This window comes from Myotis lucifugus, unplaced genomic scaffold (genome assembly GCF_000147115.1).
Source record: "Myotis lucifugus unplaced genomic scaffold, Myoluc2.0 scaffold_181, whole genome shotgun sequence".
Classification (NCBI taxonomy): Eukaryota; Metazoa; Chordata; class Mammalia; order Chiroptera; family Vespertilionidae; genus Myotis; species Myotis lucifugus.
Window position 1 is genome coordinate 91,211 of NW_005871229.1, and position 23,463 is coordinate 114,673.

Sequence of the window (23,463 nt, forward strand, 5' to 3'; positions counted from 1 at the left end):
GCATCCTTTAAGACACGTTAAGAGCCATCCTATTCACAAAGCCTCCGGCTATTCCCCCTCAGCAACAAGTTGTGTCTCCTCTCGGCTCCCAGTCTCTTGTGTTGGTGCTTATGACACATGTCACTGTGTGCCTCTTACTGCAGCTACCTCTCCTCTTAGGCAGTGAGAGCCTCACAGGAAAGGGACCAGACCTCATTCAGGGGAGTATGACTCAGAGAAGTCACTTGATAAAAATTTGTTGAAAGAATAAAACACACAGTCCCTCCTCACAAGTTTTATAAAGTCACAACTGCAGCAGGGCCATGTGATTCAGCAAGGACTCAGGGACCAAGGACTCCCAGTTTTAAAACTGTTTACCTCGCTTGACCTTTGTATGGCCCAAGCTCGTTAGTGAACTCAACTCTACCTCATAGCACTTTCACAGGGCTAGCCCTCAAGTGGCTTACAAGTAAGGCAATTCTGCAGGAGAAGAGTTTTAAAAGAGTCACAGTCTCCCTTCCTGTGTGTCATCTCACCTTCTGCCTGTTTGCCTTGCTGGCAGTGGCTTCCAGATCTGTGTCTTCATCTGATGCCACACTGTCATAGTCCGGCTGGTCATTGTCTTGACTCTCAGTACTGTGCTGGTTATTGATGGTTTTCAGTATGAGCTCCACATTGTCTATCAATAGAAGCAAATAACTTTATTCAGGCTTAAAAAAACTTTTAAAAAAGTTACTGATTTTTAGAGAGAGGGAGGAAGGGATAGAAACATTGATTTGTTGTTCCACTTATTTATGCATTCATTGGTTCATTCATGTATGTGCCCTGACTGGGGATCGAACATGCAACCTTGGAGTACTGGGACAATGTTCTACCAACTAAGCTACCTGGCCAGGGCCTCAAGAAAAAGTTTTTCCCCAAAAAACTATTGGGAGGAGTTTTGGGTTGTTATTTAAAAGACTGAAGGAAAATGACAGCAACCAGACAGACAGCCTACTGTGAACTGCACAGAGAGATTTAAGCATCCCTCTGAGCTGCTCACCAAATGTGGGCAAATCATTAGAAAGAACTACTCAGATAAAGGAGGCTGGTTCCCAAGTTTCTAATCATTCAGTAAGATAGAGTATAGCTCCAAATCATGAAGATGAAGCTGTGCTAATGCAAGCTTAATTGTGATTAACCAGGTAACATCAAGTCAAGATAGAAAGAAGATTGTTAAAGTGGAGCCTAAACACTAGGTGCTCAAAGAGCAGGCACAGGTATTTAGTCAGCTGGATGCCAGAGAGAGAGAGGAAAAAACAGAACGACCCAGCAGCCACACACATGTGCGTATCAGAAAGGAATGGTCTACAAGGGAGCAGGGATGATTCTATGGGCTCTAACACATTTTGAATAAAAGAGTTCACAAATTATCCAAGTCTCTCCAATTTCTTTCAGGTAACTCAAACTAACTTCTACCTTCCAATATTGTTTCTGGGTATTTTGATAGAAAATATCTGCATGATAAAATTATGGTTACGTAAATTTTAATTTTTAAAATTAATATTTAAAACACACATAGCACCTGATTATAGAAGTAATAGAAATTCAACATAGAAAATTTAAAACTAGTGAATCATTCACGGCCATTCCATAAGCATATATATATAATTATTATTTGCAGCAGTTATGGTCTATAAAGTTGCTATAAAGACTGAGTTAGTAAATAGTGAACCACTGTTTTGAATGGAAACACAGGGTTAGGTTCCTGCAAGCCTCTGGTCACAACATTTCCATCGACTGACCAATGAGTAACCTTGTTTTACGTGTGCTGTGTTTAAAGACGCCTACAATATGTATTGTTGATTCACTAACATTGAACTCACAGCCAACAGCAGAACTCATGTCCAAACGAAGCTTATCTAACACAGGCATTTTCTCCAAAAGGCATATCACAGCCTTCGGGTGCTTACGAACCCTAAACAGCACTTCCGCACTACACTTGTGGCCCATTTTAAACAGTAAAATTACTAACAAAAAGCACAAAAAATGTGAAAAATATAACACTACACAGACCTTGAAAAGGACACTTGTTTACAATATGAAAGCTGAAACAAAAGGCAAAGTGTGATCTTATTCAATCTCAGCTGGGAATATATGCTTTCGGTGACTCAAGTTTTTCAACACTTTGCACATGTCTACAAATTACCATGAAAGTGCTATGAGTACTGATTTTGAGGTTACAAATACATTTTAGTGAACAGGTGAATTTGCAAATATGGAATTTGTGAATAATGAGGACTGATTAATATTTATACTTACATGTAGTATATTCACTTGTACATACGTATGTTGTAAATGTTTTCCTTACAAAATAGGTATTATACGAAACTAAACCTTTATTTAAAAAATTATTACTTGCCCAGCCAGCGTGGCTCAGTGGTTGAGCATAGATCTATGAATCAGGAGGTCACGGTTTGATTCCCGGCCAAGGGCATATGCCCAGGTTGTGGGCTCAGTCCCCAGTAGGGGGCGTGCAGGAGGCAGCCAATTAATGATTCTCTCATCATTGATGTTTTTCTCTCTCTCTCTCCCTCTCTGAAATCAATAAAAATATATTTAATATAGTTTTTAAAAGTTATTACTTTATACTGTCATTATATATTCTCTGAAAAGAAAGTCTGTGCAATACTATTCAAATATGTTGCTCTGTTATGTTTCTAATGTTTTCAGTATTATATAAAACATATAGATATAGATATATATAAAATGCCTTGCCTCTGATTATTTCTCCTCAATTAACACCTAGAAATGGAACCACCAAATCAAGAGAGTACGTACATTTTGGTACTCCATATTTATGAAAGCACCCTTATCATTGCATCTTCACCAAAGTTTAATAAGCTTTTTTAGAACTTGTTTACTCCTGGTTAAACCAGTAAAATCAAGAACAAATTGTTGTCAGCTAATGAGTACTTACTGTCTTTGGGACTGAAAACTTAATTTTTATGGTATGTATTTCTTCTGTCTAAATGTTTTACATTTTACAATAAAATGTATTATAATTAGAAAAAAGCCCACGAGGACAGTTTTGCGGCAGAACGTAGCATGTTCTTCAGCACAGAGACAGGTCCCTGAGCTACGGAACGAGCCTCCAAAGGGCACTCAGAAAGAGGCACTGTGCTCTCTACAATTTAACCCACAGTAACTCTGACGGTAGGCATCTAAAGCTTATAGTAACAAACTTTGCCTGTGCCCTTGGCTGGAATTGAACCTGGGACCCTGCAATCCACAGGCTGACGCTCTATCCACTGAGCCAAACCAGCTAGGGCTAGAACTCAGTTTTGTAGGTAAGCAACAGCAGATGAGCTGTAATTTCAATAAAGAGAGCTTATTTTCTTAAGTACTTTAACAAGATAGTCAGACTTTTGGGTTAATTTCAGGATGCAACTTTATAGGAATAAAGACAGGTGACCCAAGAGGGAAAAATCACATATATGATATATATTTGAATAGCAGTTAATAATGTTGAAATATTTGTAATTCACCAGGGCTCACGGAGGTAAACTTTTTGTCCCAACATGGTACCAATAAAACTTATAGAGTTTTAACTAAGCTATTCTGTTAATGACTGCTCTAATCATTTTGTAACTTTAAATCTAGCACTTGTGTGAAATTTAGAAGCAAACTTGGTTTGAAACAGTTACCTTTTGAACTAGAGAGAGGACTGCCTTGCTGTCTTCTCTTGGCATCACTGAGAATGTCAATAACCAGCGTGGCAAACTCATGGGCATTAAACCGAGCTAATTTCTGTCTGCCCTGAAGGTGAAAAAATAATTGAAAATACTCCCAAATGTCAAAATACACACATAGATATTCACATAAAAATCGTCAGGCTATTGTTAGACTTTGGCAAAGACCTGCCAGCATGATCAAGGCATCATCAACCACAGCCAAACTGAACCAACATTAACATTTTCCTTGCTATTAGTTTAAAACCATTTACACAGGAGAACTACATAACACTTAAATTCTCACAATGCATATTTATTTTAGGGAACAAAACCAAATTAATTCTACTTAAAGCTTTTTTTCCCCTAATATCAAACAGTTTTTAAATAGATGTAGTAATAAAAAATTAATTTGGAGGGAAATTTTAAAATTGCAAGATAAATTTATAGACTAGCTGCTGAGATTCCATCATTATATATAACCATCATTATATATAACCATTAATCAATAAAATGTAAAAGACTTTCCTAATTTTATCAACTTCTCTGCTCTTGATGGGTCCTTAGGCTGTTTTTAATGCTCTATTACTACATACAGTGCTTCAATGAACATCGTTCATTGCGCATGAATCTCTCTATTTTATTAGAACATATCCCCAAATAAAGAATTCCCAGGTGAAAGGATGGACACTTAATTCTGAGGCTTCTGAAATAAGTTAGCAAATTGTTTTTCTAAAATCTGGAACAATTTAAGCTCTTATCTGCAGCATGAGAAAGCCAATCTAGCCAGATCCTTACCAGTTTTGGAGTACCCCTTATTATACACTTTATTAATTTGATTGATGAAACTTTCATTAATGCCTTTAGGTTGCTTTGTTTGATTACTAATGAGGTTAAATATTTTTTCACATGAAAGGCCATTTATATTTCTTCTGTGAATTGTTTTATGTTCTTGCCCAGGCATGTACTGCTATCTACTGCTTTTCTTATCAGTTTGTGAAGTTTGTGTGTATAAAGGCCATTAATATTTGAATCAAAAATATTAAAATACCTGTCTTGGAAAAATAAAATACCAAGATATCAACTATTCTCAAAATATCACCCTGGTCACTTTTCACGCTCAGCCACTTGCCTGGTTCCGTGTCGATGAGTACTCGGGATTGACCGGAAGGAAGGGAACGACGGTTGTCTCGGTCACCAGGGTGCTGTGGTTTTGCGTGGCAAGCCAGACTAGCCAGAGGAGAGAGCCAGAGACAGAATCTCATCACTATGGGTGCGCCACTGCTCCTCTGAGAGCTGCGGCCCCGCCTTACTAGGGAGACTCAAGGAAGCACACTCCGAAGCCAACATACACAAAAGGCAATGTCCACACACGTGTTATCAGGACAGGAGAAATTGGGCAAGTAAACACGGAGGCTGGCAGCTTGTCACTGCCCACTGATAACAAGCATATTAGATAAAGCCCCATGTTAAGTCACCTGCATCAGTCTCTCGCCTGTCAACTTCATCGTACACATCCATGGCAAGTTCTTCAAACAAGTGATTACTTAGCTGAAAGTAAAAAAATATCAGGAACACAAGGGACAAGGGTTAACACTAGCAGAATGAGTGGGGACTGTGACTTATTCACCCTTTTATCTCCAATGTTTTATCCAAAGCCAGTGCTTAGTAAATACCCACTGTAACACAGACAATAACATTTCCAAAATAGTGCAGATCCTCCAATATATCTGCTTCCCATAGCGCCTCACTCCCCTATGGTATGCAGACAGGGCTGCGCTATACAGGAGGTAAGAGACATCTACAGTGCCTCCCTCGAACACAGGTTGCAGTGCTCTACTCTTCATGTGATATCACACTTTAAGTCTTCTCTTTTGCTCTTGAGAATGTTTGCCAATGCCCCCAAATATAAGGGGTCATAAACCCTTGGCAGGATAAAGATGCCAAAAGACGTAATTCTGAGAGGATAGAAGATGCCACTGCACAAAAATATCACTGCCCTGGCCAGTGTGCTCAGTGTTTAGAGTGCCGGCTCTCACTCCGAAAGATCATGGATTCAATTCCCGGTCAAGGGCACGTACCTGGGTTGCAGGTCTGATCCCTGGCCCATTGGGGTACATGCAGGAAGCAACCAATCGATGTGTCTCTCTCACATCAATGTTTCTCTCTCTCTCCCCCTCCTCCTTTCTCTCCCCTCCCTCTCTCTAAAAAAATCAATGGAAAAAATATCCTCAGCCCTGGCCGGTTTGGCTCAGTGGATGGAGCGTCGGCCTGCGGACTGAGGGGTCCCAGGTTCGATTCCGGTCAAGGGCATGTGCCTTGGTTGCAGGCACATCCCCAGTGGGGGGTGTGCAGGAGGCAGCTGATCGATGTTTCTCACTCATCGATGTTTCTAGCTCTCTATTCCTCTCCCTTCGTCTCTGTGGAAGGTCAGTGAAATATATTTTAAAAAAAAAAATATCCTCAGCCCAGCCGGCATGGCTCAATGGTTGAACGTTGACCTGTGAACCAGGTCACAGGTTTGATTCTGGTTAGGGCACATGCTCAGATTGCAGGCTCAATCCCATATGGGGCGTGCAGGGCGTAGCCAATCATGATTCTCTCTCATCATTGGTATTTCTATCTCTCTCTCCCTCCCTCTCTGAAATCAATAAAAATATATTTTAAAAAAATCCTCAGGTGAAGATTAACAAAAATAAATAAATAAAAAATATCACCAGACCTTGGTTAAGCCTCTTTGCTATCTTCTCAGTAGTAGCCCCAATCCCCAGAAGAACTGAGCATCCCCAACAAAGGATAGGTTGTCTGATCCATATGCTGTGCAGGGTCAGCCAACAAAATACTCCCCACAGACTAGGTACCTGCCTGGCAGCAACCAGGATGGTCAAGGTCAGGGTCTTCCTTAACCCTGACGAGGCTAAGTCCCTGCCAGGGTGTCTCCGGCTCTCTCTATGCTTTTTTCCTCATAAATGCACCCTGACAATTGGTGGCTGTTACTTTTTAGTTGACTGCTTCCCCATTCTGTGAGCGTAAACTGAATTTGCTCTATTCTCTACTGTGTTCACCACATCCACACACAGTACCTGGCACTGAGATGGGGCTCAGTACATAGGCAACTACACATTGACCACAAGGCATTTTATGCAGCAATTTTAAATGCTGGTTACACAGACCTCATGGGAACTCATTAAAATGGATACAATACATTGTTGGGTGAAAAAAGCAGGATATAAAATTCTAAAATTATGATTGCGGCCTCATTTAAAAAATAAAGATATCTGAAATAAGAATTAGAAGAAGTATTCCAAAATATTGAGGCTGAATCCGTTAAGAGTATAGTGAATAAGGATTATTCCCCTTTTCTATTTTCCAAATTTTCTCTTGTGTGGTTACATTACATTTATAGCAAAATAAACTCTGAGAGTCTTTTGCTGGATAAAGTGATGAAGGATTGAAAACTTGAACTTTCATCATGAATATCTAGTCTCTTTCCTTTGAGGAGATACAAGCTAATGTTATTACTAACAATAACTACAGCAGCAATACTGATTGAGGGTTTACATCCAAGGCACTGCGTTAATATCATATTTAATATTCACAATACCTCTATGAAATAGTAACTACTATTATTCCACATAACAAATAAGGAAATTGAGGCACAGAAGTTAGTATCTTACCTAAAGTCACAAAGTCAATAAATGATAATAGATCTGAGATCCAAGTTTAAGTCTCTCACAATGTTAACATTTGCTAATTCAAGGAATACATTATTAGTCTTACTATATTTATCTTAGTTTTTTGGGATGGAGGAAGGAAGTAGGTAGAGATGGAGGGAGGAATTGAGATACTATAGCAGCGGTTCTCAACCTGTGGGTCGCGACCCCTTTGGCGATCGAACGACCCTTTCACAGGGGTCGCCTAAGACCATCCTGCATATCAGATATTTACATTATGATTCATAACAGTAGCAACATTACAGTTATGAAGTAGCAACAAAAATAATTTTATGGTTGGGTCACAACATGAGGAACTGTATTTAAAGGGCCAGAAGGTTGAGAACCACTGTACTATAGGATAAACACTGAATTGGCAATTATAATTGGTCTCCTCACCTGTGAGGAGACCACAGGTGGGTTCAACAGCAGCAGCAGCTCACCCTCACTGAGCAGTTCTGAGTTGCAACCCCTGCTACATCATTATCTCCCTTTCTAGGAGAGGACACCAAGGCACAGAGAGGCTAAGGAGCTTGTCAGAGCTGAGACCTGTACCTGAGCAGTCTGATGCAGAATCCAAGTTCTTGAGAGCTGTACTCAACTTGGTTCCAGATATTCACCTAATGCCTGCCACATGCTAGAGATATTATAGACATAACCCCAGCTTTCATGCAGCTTTCAGCCTAGCAAATGTAAAATAGTCAAAAGGAACTTGGGCTTTATCTATAATGTTGGAATTATTTATAATAAAAATTGGTTTACATAATTAAAAGGAAATCACAGAATATTTATTGCTGACTCCAAAGCTTATCATCTTAACTATATGACCTCCTTAATTTAAAAAAGGCGATAAAACACAGACACACAAAACCATACAGAACACAGAGACACCAAACAAATTGCATAAAATACATTTATTTCATATTACAGTTAAATAGTAAGGATAAATTCACTTTATGTAATATTTAGTACTTAATATTATATGATGTTCTAGAAAAGGGTTTTCTGTGAAAAGGGGAATGAAGAGAAAGCCATAAACTAGAGGAGCTGCAATTTCAGTTGGGCTTTGGGAAAACTACTACCTACATTGTGAAGGTGGTCATTTTTCAACTGCTTGAACGATGAAAGGAATGGAAGCTGGGAAAGGGGAATGCTGCAGGAAAAGAGGATTCCTGGAAGAGGACTTGAAGGTGGCAACTAAGGGCCAAGAATGCACACACAATGGGAACAAGATGGGAGGTAGGGCAGGTACTGAAAGGTGAGAGAGTTGGATGATGTCCTTAGAGTTAAAAATCTTGGTTCTGATCCAGAGAGCAATGGGAACAGCTGGGGAGTGTAATCTGGTGGTTAAAACTGAGGAAGAGCCTTAGTGAAGCTTCATCTGTGGGGACTAAACAAAGAGAATTCACTCCCAGAGAGGTAGATTCCTGACTAACCCTAAGGTGGGCAGGATGGAAAGAATCATTCAGATTACAGCGAGGCTTGACCTGCAGAACTAGGCAAACTCTGAGCACATACCCGGGGCAGGCCCACCAGCTTTTTAAAGCATACATTTATCAAGCTCTGATGAATGGCATGGGATAGGCAAGAAAGTTACAACCGAGGCTGGACCCCAACGGCAGCAAGTGAATCTCTGGTACTCACCGTTCCAGCACCTGCTTTTATCCACCTAAGCAGCCTATGAGGCTACAGGAAGCAATCCCAAGAAGTGTGTTCCACTGACTTATTTACAGTGGGAGAAACAAGGAACTCTTATAAGGCGACACAACTTCCTAATAGCAAAAGCACAGTCTTCGCATTTAAAATAAGAAAAATGGCATTATTTGAAGCAGAGCCAATAAACTGGATATACTGAACGTATAGTACTTCCAGTCTTCATGCCTATATACTCAATGGTCTGCTTCCGGTTTAACAGCATCTACGAGTATGAAACAGTCATCTGATGCAATAGGAAAGAGCTGAGAACAGGTATTAGCAGGATACAGTTCCCATACTGGAGTTCACTAGGAAATAGAGATACTCACAGATTGAAGTTTCTTCTTAGCAGCTTTTGCCAATTCAGACAAATCCAGGCTGCTAAGAAAATGTACAAAACTAATAAGCAAATAAATAAAATCTTTTTGTGTGTGTGTGTGTGTGTGTGTGTGTGTGTGTGTGAACTCTGTAGAAGATAAAGATGGCCAAGGGATCAAGATATTAATTAGAGTTCATGGACATGGTCAGAGCCAAAAACCTATAGCCCAAAAGAGTCAGTGAGAAAACTTTGAACAGAACAACTTGGTGAAAGTAACTCCTTCTAGAAATACCATGATCACCCTGGCAGGTTTGGCTCAGTGGATAGAGCATCAGTCCGTGGGCCAAAGGGGTCCCGGGTTCGATTCCGGTCAAGGGCGCGTACCTCAGTTGCAGGCTCCCAGCCCTGGTCGGGTGCATGTGGGAGGCAACCAAAGATGTGTCTCCCTCACATCAATGTTTCTCTCTCTGTGTCTTGCCCTCTCCCTTTGACTCTAAAAATCAATGGAAAATACCCTCAGGTGAGGATTAAAAAATAAAATTAAAAACAAAAATACCATAATCATGTAATATGGTTAAAAGAAAAATAATCACCTACTAACTAAAACACAAAAACTAATGAGAAAAGTCACCATTTTTGAAGTATTAAAAAAAAGCATGGTAGAAGAAAATATCAAAAGGGCAGAATGTGAAAAACCAGAATGGCAAGATTACATCTAGAATAGCAATTAATCATTTCATAAACTCTTGACAGTATTTGTACAAAGATAACTGCCTAAATTAAGGTTTCATTACTACAGCTTCAAACTCATCTGACCTTACAGATACAGTCCACCTTTTGTTTAGCAATGAGCTAAGAATAATGTTTACATTTTTAAATGGTTGGGGGGGGGGGACTAGGAAGAATAGTAATTCATAATTTGTGAAAATTATATATAAAATTCAAATTTCAACATCCGAGAATAAAATTTTATTGGAACAGGCATGCCCTTCATTTACATAGTGTCCATGGATGCTTTCATCTACAACGGTAGAGTTGAGTAGTTGTGACAGAGGCTGTATGACCCAAATATTTACTATCTAGCCTTTAACAACAACATAAAAACTTGCCAATCCCGTTATAGGTAAAGAATATACTCTCATATAATAAAGAAATATTCTTTGAACATAATCTATAAACATACTGTCACAACTAGCTAATACTGTGACAATATCACGAACTCCAATTTTCATATTAGTAAATTTGTTACTTGTGCTCTTTCAAACTTAAGTTTTATATGGTGGTTTACTTACAGCCGTCTTATTTCCAAATTGTATAGCAATAAAAGAGAAAAATGTATGGGCTTTGTTAAACACAAAATATTATACACTTAAACACTATACAACCAAGGAAATATTTGAGACAGATAAATTGATTGGTATTTAAAGGACCTTACCTGTCTGCCATTTGAGGTATTATAAAGTGCTGTCCATTTTTGTGATCTGAAACAGAAACCAAGCCAAAGTTTGTTCATATAAATATTAAGATCTGTAAAGGAGCACCCCCATTATTTTCTCTATTTATGTTTTGCAATTAGTATCTTCCCATAATTATGAATTATGTGGGGGAACATAAGTTGCCAAATTGGCTACAAGTTCCCGAAACCTTGGCTAGTGGCAAGGATCGTATTCTCGTTTTCTTTCTGGCATAGAAGTCTAGACATCTTTAAGCAGAAAGCCTACACTCACCCTAATCCTTATGCTTTGTTCATCCCCAGTATAAGTGATGACCTTCAGCCATGGAAAGAATGCTTAGGGAGCTGAATTAGCTCACAGCAGGCTTCCATGTGGCATGCCACATTATCTCCATGTGGCATGGGCAGGGCTTCCTTGAGATTTGGTGGCTCACCTTCAAATTAATCTATCTATAATAAAAGCATAATATGCAAATTGACCAAACAGCCGAACAGCAGGACGACCTTCCAGAAGAAGCCAGGACTGCTAGGGCTGTCAAAATATCTTTTGATTATTTGATTGATTTTAATATTCTATTTTATTTCTAGAATTTTTGAGCATATAACATTATATGTAGTCTTTTTTTAGTGGTTATGCTAGGGTTTATAATACACATAAATTTTTACAGTGTACTTAGAAATAACATTTTATCATTTTAAGAAGGCAATCTTATCTCCATATTTCTCTCTCCCTTTTTATGTTGTAGTTGTCAAATTTATTACATTGACATATGCTGAAAACCCCACAAGATAATGTCATAAACTTTTACTTTAAACTATCATACATATCTTAAAGAACTTAAGGGGAAAACATAGCTGTTCTTTTTATCCAGATACCTATCATTTCTGATGCTCTTCTTTCATTCCTTAAGTTCCAAGATTCCTTTCAGTATCATTTCCCTTCTACTCACAAAGAACTTGCTTTAGCATTTCTGCTAGAGCAACTAATTCTCTTCTTTTCCTTCATCTTAAAATGTCTTTATTTTGCTTCATTCCTGAAGGTTATTTTCACTGAAAATTGGAGTCCTGGATTGACAACTCTTTTTTGTTTCAGCACTTCAAAAATATTGTTCTACTTTTCATATCCATGGTTTCTGATGAGAAATCTAGTCATTCAAATAATTGTTCTTCTATGTGTCATTTATTTTCTTGCAGTTTCAGGATGTTTTGTTGTCTTTGGTTTTCAGCAGTTTGATTTTAATATATCTGAGTGACAATTTCTTCGAGTTTATTCTTTTTGGAATTTTTTGAGCTTCTTGAATCTGTAAGCGTATGTCTTTTGCCAAATTTAGAGTTTTTAGCCAATATTTCTTTAAGCATTTTTTCTGTATCACTCTCTGATCTCTTTCTGGGAATCTGATACAAATGTGACCGTTTGCTATTGTCCCACAGGTCCCTGAGGCTCTGTCTAGTTTCATTTTCCTTCCACTCTTTTTTTCTCTCTATTGTTCAAAACTGGATAATTTCTAGTGATCTATTTTCAATTAGTCACTCTTTTGTCATCTCCAATCTGCTATTAAGCCTATCCAGTGAATTATATTTTTCAGTTATAATATTTCTATTTGGTTCATTTCTTTATCTTCTATTTCTATGCTGAGATTTTCTTCATTTCTATTTGTTTCAAGATGTTCACACTTTTTAGAGCACGGTGTTCCTGTTTGCTTAAAATTTTTTGTCTGATAATTCCAACAACTGTGTCACCTGAGGTTGGTGTCTGTTGACTACTTTTTCCTTACAAGTCTTCGGGCTTTCCCTGGTGTCAAGTCATTATGAATGGTATCTTGGACATTTTAAATATTATGTTGTGAAACTGAGTCTTCCTTACATTTTATGGACAATGTTAATTTTTTTTAAATATGTTTTTATTGATTTCAGAGAGAGGGAGAGATAGAAACATCAATGATGAGAATCATCGATTGGCTGCCTCCTGCATGCCCTACACTGGGGGTGGAGCCCCCAACCCAGGCATGTGTTGATGAGAATCATCGATTGGCTGCCTCCTGCATGTCCTACACTGGGGGTCAAGCCCCCAACCCAGGCATGTGTCCCGACTGGGAATCAAACCATGACCTCCTGGTTCATGGGTCAATGCTCAACCACTGAGCCACACTGGCTGGGCAGTATTTTTGTTTTAGTAGGTTAGGTTCTACCTCCTGGGCCAAGTGGTGAGAGAATACAGAGAAAAATAAAAGCAATCAGGATTCCCCTCATGCTCTTGGTCAGAGATTTAGGCTGATTTAGCCACAGGACTGCCTTGGGGCTAGGGTAAGGGGAAAAGGAAGGAGGAAAAATAAAAGATTAAAAAGGGCCCTAACCGGTTTGGCTCAGTGGATAGAGCGTTGGCCTGCGGACTCAAGGGTCCTAGGTTTGATTCCGGTCAAGGGCATGTACCTTGGTTGTGGGCACATACCCAGTAGGGAGTGTGCAGGAGGCAGCTGATTGATGTTTCTCTCTCACTGATGTTTCTAACTCTCTATCCCTCACCCTTCCTCTCTGTAAAAAATCAATAAAACATATTTAAAAAAAAAAATTAAAAAGGGAATCCTCCAACTCTCTGTCCTGTAGGAGTCCTACTTCCTGTTCCTCATACCAGACCGAGAAGGCTTCTTTGCATCTGTTATATAGTTCCAGTTTCAGGCTGCGGTAGAGGCCTTATCAGAAGTACAGAACACTCACCACCAGCTTGATGGTACCTTGAGTTCCCTAATCCACGAGCTAGAGTCCATAAATAGCTATTCCATGCATTTGGTCCAGGGTTTTTAATGATATTCAGGAGAGACAGGGTGGGGTGTGCTTACCCATCTCACCAGGAACTGGACCCTCATCAGGGGCTCCTAACTCTATGTACAACCAGAGTGGAGAACCACCATATACATGTATGTGGATATTCTACATCAGGGGTTGGCAAACTTTTTCTGTAAAAGGCCAGATAAATATTTTAGGCTCTTTAGCTATATGGTCTCTGTCACAACTACTCAACCTACTCAACTCTGCTTCTACAGTGCAAAAGCAGCCATAGACAATATGGAATCGGCCTGGGTATCTTGTAATAAAACTTTATTTTAAAACAGGTCATTGGCTGGATTTGGCCCACTGAGCCATGGTTTAATGACCCCAGTTCCACCTCAAAAATAAAGGTGGTTAAAGGTAAAATTCACTTTTGGGCTTTTTTCCATTCCTTAGACAGCAGAATTCTTCAAATAACTACAAAAGTGACTGCTTTGCTCTTGCATTCTTAGTCCCATTATGTGCCAAGAACTGTGGTGCACATTCAGTTTTGGTTTAATTATGCTCTTTGATGCCTGAAACAGTCACTATCTAGAGCTAAAATCCTATCTAATCTAATAAAAGACAAAAAAGGTAATTAACCATACCTCCGCTACGCTTCCCACTGGCTAATCAGGGTGATATGTAAATTAACTGCCAACAAAGATGGCGGCAGGCAGCCACGCAGCTGAAGCAAACATGAGGCTTGCTTGCTCCAGTGATGGAGGAAGCCAAGGTTCCCCACCTGCCACGGCCCAGCTCTGAGCTCTGAAAGCAACTAAGTTTCAATTATAGAAGCTAAACAAACCCCAGATACCTACTTTCAGCCGGCCGCGGCCTCAGAGTTGGGAGCGCCAGTGACGGCAACAATGTTTCAATTATAGAAGGTAAATAAATCCAAGAATAAAAGAAAAAAGAAAAAAAGGAGAGGCTGGGAGCTTCAGTTGCTGCCCAGCCTGAAAACAGCCCTCAGCCCCTCACCCAGGCTGGCCAGGCACCCCAGTGGGGATCCCCACCCTGAAGGGGGTGTGACCAGCTGAAAACAGCCCTCAGCCCCTCACCCAGGCTGGCCAGGCACCCAGCGGGACCCCCACCCTGATCCGGGACACCTTTCAGGGCAAACCAGCTGGCCCCCACCCGTGCACCAGGCCTCTATCCTATATAGTAAAAGGGTAATATGCAAACTGACCCTAACAGCAGAAAGACTGGGAATGACTGGTCACTATGACACACACTGACCACCAGGGGGAAGACACTCAATGCAGGAGCTGCCCTCTGGTGGTCAGTGCGCTCCCACATGGGGAAGCTCTGTCAGCCACAAGCCAGGCTGATGGCTGCCAGTACAGCGGTGGTGGTGGGAGCCTCTCCTGCCTCCTCAGCAGCACTAAGGATGTCCGACTGCAGCTTAGGCCTGCTCCCCGCTGGCAAGTGGACATCCCCCGAGGGCTGCTGGGCTGCCAGAGGGATGTCTGATTGCCATCTTAGGCCCAATCCCCCGGGGAGCAGGCCTAAACCAGCAGGTGGTCATCCCCCAAGGGGTCCCAGGCTGCGAGAGGGCACAGGCCGGGCTGAGGGACCCCCCACTCCCGAGTGCACAAATTTTTGTGCACCGGGCCTCTAGTAAAGTTATAAAAGCTAAAATTCAAGGAGATTTGACCAACATCTTTTACATATAACTGAAAATGCTGTAGTTATCATTTCAAATAGAAATCCTTATTCAAAATGTTCTGGAGGATATATTAAAGCAGAGGTCATAAGTAATAGTGTCCCAACTTGTTTTTCTAGAGACTGACTAACTGGAGGTGTGGAGAGGCTGATGTCCTTTCACTCACCTGGTTTCCTGCCACAGAGATAAAAGGCGAGTCTGTCAGTCAGCTCATACTGTATTTCTACAAGGCGTTCTGCCAGCTCGTGGTGCCCTCCTTGCCTACCAAGAGAAAACAAAGTACCATTTATATTGCTCATCAGCCACTGGCTCTAGAATAAAAAAGGACAGAGATGTCTCCTGAGACACCTGAGCAATTTATCAAACATGACTTTTTAGAATAATCAACCTTTTTGTGTGAGGTAAACTGTCAAGATCTACTTTGATTCCCACATTCATAAACTGTTCTCATAATGTGAAATACTCCCTCTCCTTTTATATAAAAGACAGAATACTTTATAAAGAATTCAAGGACTTATCAGATAAATAATAACTTCATCTAAAGAGGCAGAAGATAAAATTAATAAATGGTCTAGGGTAGAGATTCTCAAAAATTAACAAAAGTGCTTTAAAATTTATACAGATATCCAGAATCCATCCTTGGAAATTCTGAGTCTGTGAAGAATGGATGAGTACAGACATCAGTATTTTAAACACAGTATTCCCCCTAGATGCTGCTGATGGAGCTGTCTGACCTGGATGAGAGTTTAGTAACCATGTGGTCCTCTATTCAGAGACACGGACCAACCTAACCCACACCTGTAGCTTTCACCTCCTTATCTTTAATTTCCGTAATAGAAAATATTAAGTTTACCTTTCTTCATTCATGAAGTAAATATATAAGCTGCTTGAAGTACTTCTAGTAACAAGGCACATATGCACGGTACCCAGGAAAAAATTCCAAGGTAAGTGATAATACGTATCATATACTAAGGGCTCTCTTCCTCTTAAAAGATGAAGTTAGTTTCTGTCAGTTTCTCTTCCTACAATTCAAGGCACTACAAAATATCCTCCCTATCACACAACTTTGATTTTGTGATGCACATCTTTTTTTTCTCATTTTGTAAACATCTGTGAAATCAGGAAGTATCCTACAATTGATGGTACCTCATCATTTAATTGACCAAGTTTTTTAGTGGTATATAAAATAATGAGTGACCCGTACAAACAGTGGAGTCTTAGATCTGATTAAATACTGTAGCTTTTATTCCCAGATGATTCTGTGCCATCCAGTCAGGTCCCCTGCTGTGGTGAGCATGCCCCGCCTATGCCTTCTTCCCGAACTTGACGCATGCCTTTTTCTACCCTGGAATGCCTGAGCTCTTCCTTCATACACCCAAATCTAACCCATTCTTCAAAGACCAGGGAAAAGAAATTTCTTAATGGTTTGGCTGCAATGAAGAACCCTATATATGCCTTTTAAGACCAGTTATCTATTTTGGCAAACAAATTCCACATTATCTTACCCCATTTAACTCTTTTATGCATTTATGAATCATCTCCATGGAACAGTAAATTCTGGGAGGGCAGAGTTTTGTCATTTCACCCATTTTATCCTCTGTAGAGCAATTAATTTAAAAAAAAGAAGGAAAGATGATCCTACATAAACCCTAGAATTGACATCTACACTAATAAAAAGACAAAGACGCCGAAACCGGTTTGGCTCAGTGGATAGAGCGTCGGCCTGCGGACCGAAGGGTCTCAGGTTCGATTCCGGTCAAGGGCATGTACCTGGGTTGCGGGCACATCCCCAGTGGGAGATGTGCAGGAGGCAGCTGATGGATGTTTCTCTCTCATCGATGTTTCTAACTCTCTATCTCTCTCCCTTCCTCTCTGTAAAAATCAATAAAATATTAAAAAAAAATAATAATAATAATAAAAGACAAAGATGCTAACTGACCATACCTTCGCTACGCCCATCAGCCAATCAGATGAGTATGCAAATTAACCCAAGAAAGATGGCCATTAAATTTGCATACTGCAGGTGGGGCGGGACAGCGCAATCTGCTGCCCGCCCGCTGCCATCCGGGCCTGCCATCTGCGACCCAGCGCGGGATCCAGGCCTGCCATCTGCCACCCAGGGAGTGGGCCTAAGCCAGCAGGTGGTTATCTCCCGAGGGGTACCAGACTGTGAGAGGGCACAGGTAGGGCTGAGGGACCACCCACCCCCCCCCCCGCCAGTGCACAAATTTTTGTGCACCGGGCCTCTAGTCTATATATATATAAAGAGCCAAGGGCTGTCACATCCAAAACAACCGAACAGATGACTAAGCAGGCTGAGTGGGGGGACAAGGCTGGCAGGGGGGTTAGTGAGGGACAACCAAACAACTTGAGCAGCAGGCTGCATGGGGAGACCAGGCCAGCAGGGGAGTTAGTGAGGGACGACCAAATGACCAAACAGTAGGCTGCATGGGGCGACCAGGCCGGCAGGGGGGGCAGTGAGGGGCGACCAAATGACCGAACAGCAGGCTGCATGGGGCGTCTCATCTAATCGGCAGGGGCGGGGCCAGTTGGGGGCGGCCCAGGCTGGCGGGGTGGGGGGGGCAGCTGGGGACGAACAGGTTGGTTGGAGGGGGGGGGCAGTTGGGAGGGTGACCAGGTCGACAGGCAGAGGCTGTTAGGGGTGATCAGGCTGGCAGGGGGGCCAGTTAGGGGCGATCAGGCAGGCAGACAGCTGAGCAGTTAGGAGCCAGCGGTCCCGGATTGTGAGAGGGATGTCCAACTGCCGGTTTAGGCCCAATCCCCAGGATCGGGACTAAACCAGCAGTCGGACATCACCCGAGGGGTCCCGGATTGGAGAGGGTGCAGGCTGGGCTGAGGGGACACCCCCCTCCCCGCCCCCGTGCACGAATTTCATGCACTGGGCCTCTAGTTTTACTATAATCGTTTAATCACATATCTACCTACTCATACACATTTGTTTTTAAGTTTAAGCAATGGTTAAAAACATATAAAAATTGAGGAGTGCGTTTTGCCATTCTTAGTACTTGATTTGAAGTATAACTATGGCTTAAATACCATAGCATTATAAAGAATCACACAAAAGATTGGAAGCTAAGCAGACTGGTTATGGTTCTACTTTCCCAGGTTCTGAGCTGATACTCATTTGAAAAGTCATCTGAAAATAACTGCATGTAAATCTTTATAAGGGGTTAAATGTTAACCATACACAATTTAGCAACTTAACAATGAATCATACAAAATACAAAGAAGCCCAAACAGAGAGAAGTGACAAGAATCTAGGTCTCTAACCTTGCATAATCAACAGGAGTTTTCCCACTGGAATCTTGTGTGCCTGGGTCTGCTCCATATACTGCCAATAATTCCGCCTGTAAAATCTGTCCTGCTTTGGAGGCAACATGGAGTGGGGTGTTTCCTTTTTCCTAAGAATCATTAATAAAACGTAGACAAAAAGGCAAATTTAATAAAGAAAAGGCTACATGAACACAACCCACTTAGTTTCAATTTAATATGTAGATCAATTCCTGCTGTCTTACAGGGTGAAAGAAGTTGGCTTGTGCTCCTAAAGATAACAGCCTCAAACAGGTTTCAAGATTCCCTGTTCTCACGCTTGAATGGAGTTGCTGAAAAACACACAAACAAAAAAGGAATGCTGTTAAAAGTGTAAAGAGTGATAGACTAGAGCAGCTGGCAGACCATTTTGATATATGTCAGTCATACTTAGCTCAGCAAGGGGATGAAGCAGTCTCTCCCTTGCTGGTGACAACCAGCCCTGGACGCTAAGGCGGAGTCAGGCCCATTTTACTGATAAGGAAACTAGGGCTGGGAAGGCTGACCTGCCCAAATGCAAGACCTGTCTAAGTGGCACAATTATACCTTGTGAGAGGTAGTATGAAGAGGTGGCTGAGCATGGCTCTGAAGTCTGATAGACCTGAATTTCAAACCATATAAACCTTTATGCTGTGTAACTTTGAGGAGGTTCATTAAGCAATCTGAACCCTTTTCCTCATCTCTAAAATGCCAATAATAATGCCACCTATTCACAGGGTTACTGTAAGGAGTCAATGATACAGTACAGTGCCTAGCATAGAACCTGGTACGTAGGAAATATTTTAAAAATACAGCTGTTATTGTATTTATTATCTTTTTTTTTTTTTTTTTAGGGAGTGTGGAAGGGAAGGGAGAGAAACATCAATTGGTTGCCTCCCACATGCACCCCAACTGGGGATTGAGCCCGCTACCTGGGCATGTGCCCTGACCAGAAGTCGAACCCACAACCTTTCAGTGCACAGGACAACACTCAACCAACTGAGCCATAACAGCAGGACAGCTATTAATACTGCAGGGTTCTGCCTTATATTGCATCCTTTCCACACCAGTATTCTTGGCCTTGTATACAATGCTCTAATGAAGTCTTTCAGGTGGGAAATGGGCCTGTGGTATACCAAATTCTGCACTACTGAAGAAAAGTACTTATATATTCAGAAGATGAGCTGCCTTCAATTCTGACCAAATTGTTGAAATGCAATAACCCTTATCATAGGAATAAAGATATCCACTCTAACATCTGTATCTAAGCCTTATATTTAAAATTTATTTTACTTTTAAAAACTGTGGTAAAAAACACATACCCAGTCTTACTAATAATCAGAAGTAATAAGAAATGGAAGTAGCAAGAAACAAAGAAGTAAAAATGTTTATGCAAAGTTTAAAATTCTGAACTGTGAATGCTCGTGCTATGTGTGAACATTTGCCAAAAGCAATGCTTTGAAAATAGAAAAGCAGGTTTCTTGTAGCATCTCTCAAAAACAAGCAAAGGCCCACATAAAGAAAACAAACTACTCATTTTACAAGTATAATAAACCACCCCATGTACTACAGCTTTGAGTCACACCCTGCTTCCTGAAGATCTTCTTTTAAGTATGCAACCGAGAGACCTGAAAAAATCCCACAAACTTTCTAGTCCCTTCTAGAAACTGTGAGGGTTTCTACTTCAAAGTTAAACAAACAAAAAACTTATCCTATCCTATATAATAAAAGGCTAATATGCAAATCAACCGAATGGCAAAACGACCGGTTGCTATGACACACACTGACCACCAGGGGGCAGACGCTCAATGCAGGAGCTACCCCCTGATGGTCTGTGCGCTCCTACAGGGGGAGTACCGCTCAGCCAGAAGCCTCTGCAGCAGCACTAAGGATGTCTGACTGTCGGACATCCCCCGAGGGCTCCCTGACTATGAGAGGGCACAGGCCAGGCTGAGGGGCCCCCTGAGTGCAAGAATTTCATGCACCGGGCCTCTAGTAGAAACATAATTTTCAAACCATATCAGAATAACACAAATAGATTTCTAGATACTTATTTTTCCTCTATGCCCTTACCTATACTAACATGAATGGCTGCCATTTGAATTAAGAATAAAGACAAAACCAACTGCAATGAAAAGCTGTTATTAGTTATTTTGTGACTAGATAGCAGTTTTTGTTTTTTCTTTTCTTCCTTTTAAAGTTTGTTTTTTTCCCTAAACAAAAACAATACACTGCTTCATCCAGTAATTGTAGAGATTTTAAAAGGTATGACCCACCTTACTGAGATCTTTGGCAGTCACACTATCATCATCCCGGCAGGGCAAACGATGGACAAATGCTAACATCTGATACTTGGCTCTGATGAATTCCGCTTTATTAGGACTGGTTGAAAAACAGAAAAAAGAACATTTCACTTGCAGTTCAGATACGACATTCCCCATTCTTTAGGCTGTAAAAAGAAGAGGAAGTGACCCACATTCCCTTTTTTCATTGACCTGGCAACCTTGGGAGGAAGCAGCATTTCATCCCATCTTATAGGCAAGGCATCAGGCTGACTAGAGTGCAGAACCTAGATGTCTGGTCAGACAGACCTCTTGTTTGAATACTAAGCTTAAATCTGATTACACCAACAGCCCTCAAGCCTTAGTTTCAAACTGGTGAAACCACTGACTTGTGCTGGGTAACCATGAAAAAGAGATGGTCCCATGCTTGTCCTTATTCTGCATTTCTTTTTTCTTTTTTATTGATTTTTAGAGAGATAGAGGAAGGAAGGGAGAGAGAAAGAGAAACACCGATCTGTTGTTCCACCTATTCATGCATTCACTGGTTGATTGTTTATATGCCCTGACTGGGGATCGAACCCATAACCTTGATGTATCGATGCTCTAACCAACTGAGCTACCTGGCCAGAGCCCCTTGTTCTGCATTTCTAATAGCAAAGAGTTCAAGGAACAATTGGGGTAACCAGCTCCTATGCTGCCCTGTGGAGGCTGGTCAAAAATAGCTGCACTCCTTTCAGTGGGTCCATGTGTCCCAAAGAAATAAAAGTATTTATAAACATTCCACTCACTGTACTTTATCCTGTGGATTAGCTTTACGTCTTCCGCTCATAATAGAGGCAGGGTCCAGCAAAGAATGCTCCCATATTGAATTAGCACCATTATTATATAAGGTTTCAACCATCTAAAACCAAGCAGTATAACATCATATTTTAATTTCTTTCCACAAATATTCAGTGGTAATCACTGAACAGGGAAAACAAAGCCCCATTACAAAAACTAGCATGACTGGCATCACACACATCATCATTTTCTGATTTTAGAGCATGAAAGATGAACCTGTACACAGAATTCAGATTTGACCAGTAGATATCTAAATATCTAAATGGGTTTGATTATATTGTTCTTATATATTAATAGAGGCCCGATGCACGAAATTCGTGCAAGAGTAGGCCTTCCTTCCCCCGGCTGCCTTCACCGGCTTTTCCCTCTGGCACCTGGGACCCAGGCTTCCCTCCCAGCACCAGCTTTGTCCGGAAGGTCTTCCGGAAGGACGTCCTGTCTAATTAGCATATTACACTTTTATTATTATAGATGAAGGAAGAGTACTTTGATACTTTAAGGCAGTGTTCCATGATTGGTTATCCAAATACTATTTACAAGATTCTTAACAACCCATGTACCGTCTAAATCAGTGGTTCTCAACCTTCCGAATGCCGTGACCCTTTAATACAGTTCCTCATGTTGTGGTGACCCCTAACCATAAAATTATTTTCGTTGCTACTTCATAACTGTAATTTTGCTACTGTTATGAATCGTAATGTAAATATCTGATATGCAGGATGTATTTAGGCAATCCCTGTGTAAGGGTTGTTCAACACCCAAAGGGGTCGTGACCCACAGGTTGAGAACCGCTGGTCTAGACCAGTGGTCGGCAAACTCATTAGTCAACAGAGCCAAATATCAACAGTACAACGATTGAAATTTCTATTGAGAGCCAAATTTTTTAAACTTAAACTATATACGTAGGTACATTGTTATTAACTTAATTAGGGTACCCCTAAGGCTTAGGAAGAGCCACACTCAAGGGGCCAAAGAGCCGCATGTGGCTCGCAAGTCGCAGTTTGCCGACCACGGGTCTAGACTATCCACTTGGTATTTTTTTTTAAATCCACTCATTTTTAAAACTTTCTCTAGCAATTATGGTTTAATGTGCTGCTTATAGCTTTCATATACACATTAATATAATGCAACCTCCAAAATAAATATTGAAGTATTATCTACATCTGTCTTGAGTACCACTGGGGGTTCATGTATCATACTTTGGGAAAAGTTTTAGGGTCAACCCTGGCATTTTAAATTACTAATCTCTAGACTTTATTCAGATCTTCTAGTAAAAATCTGTAAACACAGACCTGGGAACAGTAAACACCCACTTACTTTCACATAGAATGAACTGTTAGAAACTTGTGAGCAAAGTTATTAATAAACCATATCTCCCAATTTCATTCCAAAGCATGACTGCTAACATGGCCCATCTGTTTTTTACATTAGTGGAGATACTGTCACATCAGAGACCCAAACCCACTTGTTCTGGTCCCTTGGTTTGTACAGGCACGTTTAAGGGACATGTTATGCAGCTGCCATAGACTTAGTAAAAAATGTACTCAAGACAAAGGAAGGGGAAACACATGCTTAATTCTTTGTTCCAACAGAACTTGGAGAATGTGTACCCCAAAATAGAAATACAGATGACATGACACTGAATCGCAAATAAAACAACACACAACACTTAGCAGCGTGTTAGGCAATCAA

The 23,463-nt window shown here is 40.9% G+C and overlaps 1 protein-coding gene across 13 annotated transcripts in view; it reads right to left on the minus strand.

Annotated features, from left to right (window-relative positions):
* GIT2 (GIT ArfGAP 2) overlaps window positions 1-23,463 on the minus strand; it is a 49,430-nt gene that overhangs the window by 20,800 nt on the left and 5,167 nt on the right. For 8 of the 13 annotated variants that reach the window (XM_006096523.3, XM_006096519.3, XM_006096516.3 and 5 more), the window contains exons 3-13: window positions 21,720-21,832; window positions 20,926-21,031; window positions 18,877-18,963; window positions 18,632-18,762; window positions 15,507-15,601; window positions 10,852-10,897; window positions 9,427-9,478; window positions 5,168-5,240; window positions 4,822-4,919; window positions 3,666-3,777; window positions 516-658 (exon numbers count right to left, since the gene is read on the minus strand). In XM_006096523.3, coding sequence (XP_006096585.1) covers window positions 516-658; window positions 3,666-3,777; window positions 4,822-4,919; window positions 5,168-5,240; window positions 9,427-9,478; window positions 10,852-10,897; window positions 15,507-15,601; window positions 18,632-18,762; window positions 18,877-18,963; window positions 20,926-21,031; window positions 21,720-21,832 — 1,056 coding nt within the window. The remainder of the gene's footprint in view (window positions 1-515; window positions 659-3,665; window positions 3,778-4,821; window positions 4,920-5,167; window positions 5,241-9,426; window positions 9,479-10,851; window positions 10,898-15,506; window positions 15,602-18,631; window positions 18,763-18,876; window positions 18,964-20,925; window positions 21,032-21,719; window positions 21,833-23,463) is intronic. The other 5 variants (XM_006096520.3, XM_006096517.3, XM_023760435.1 and 2 more) reach the window with 4 other exon arrangements.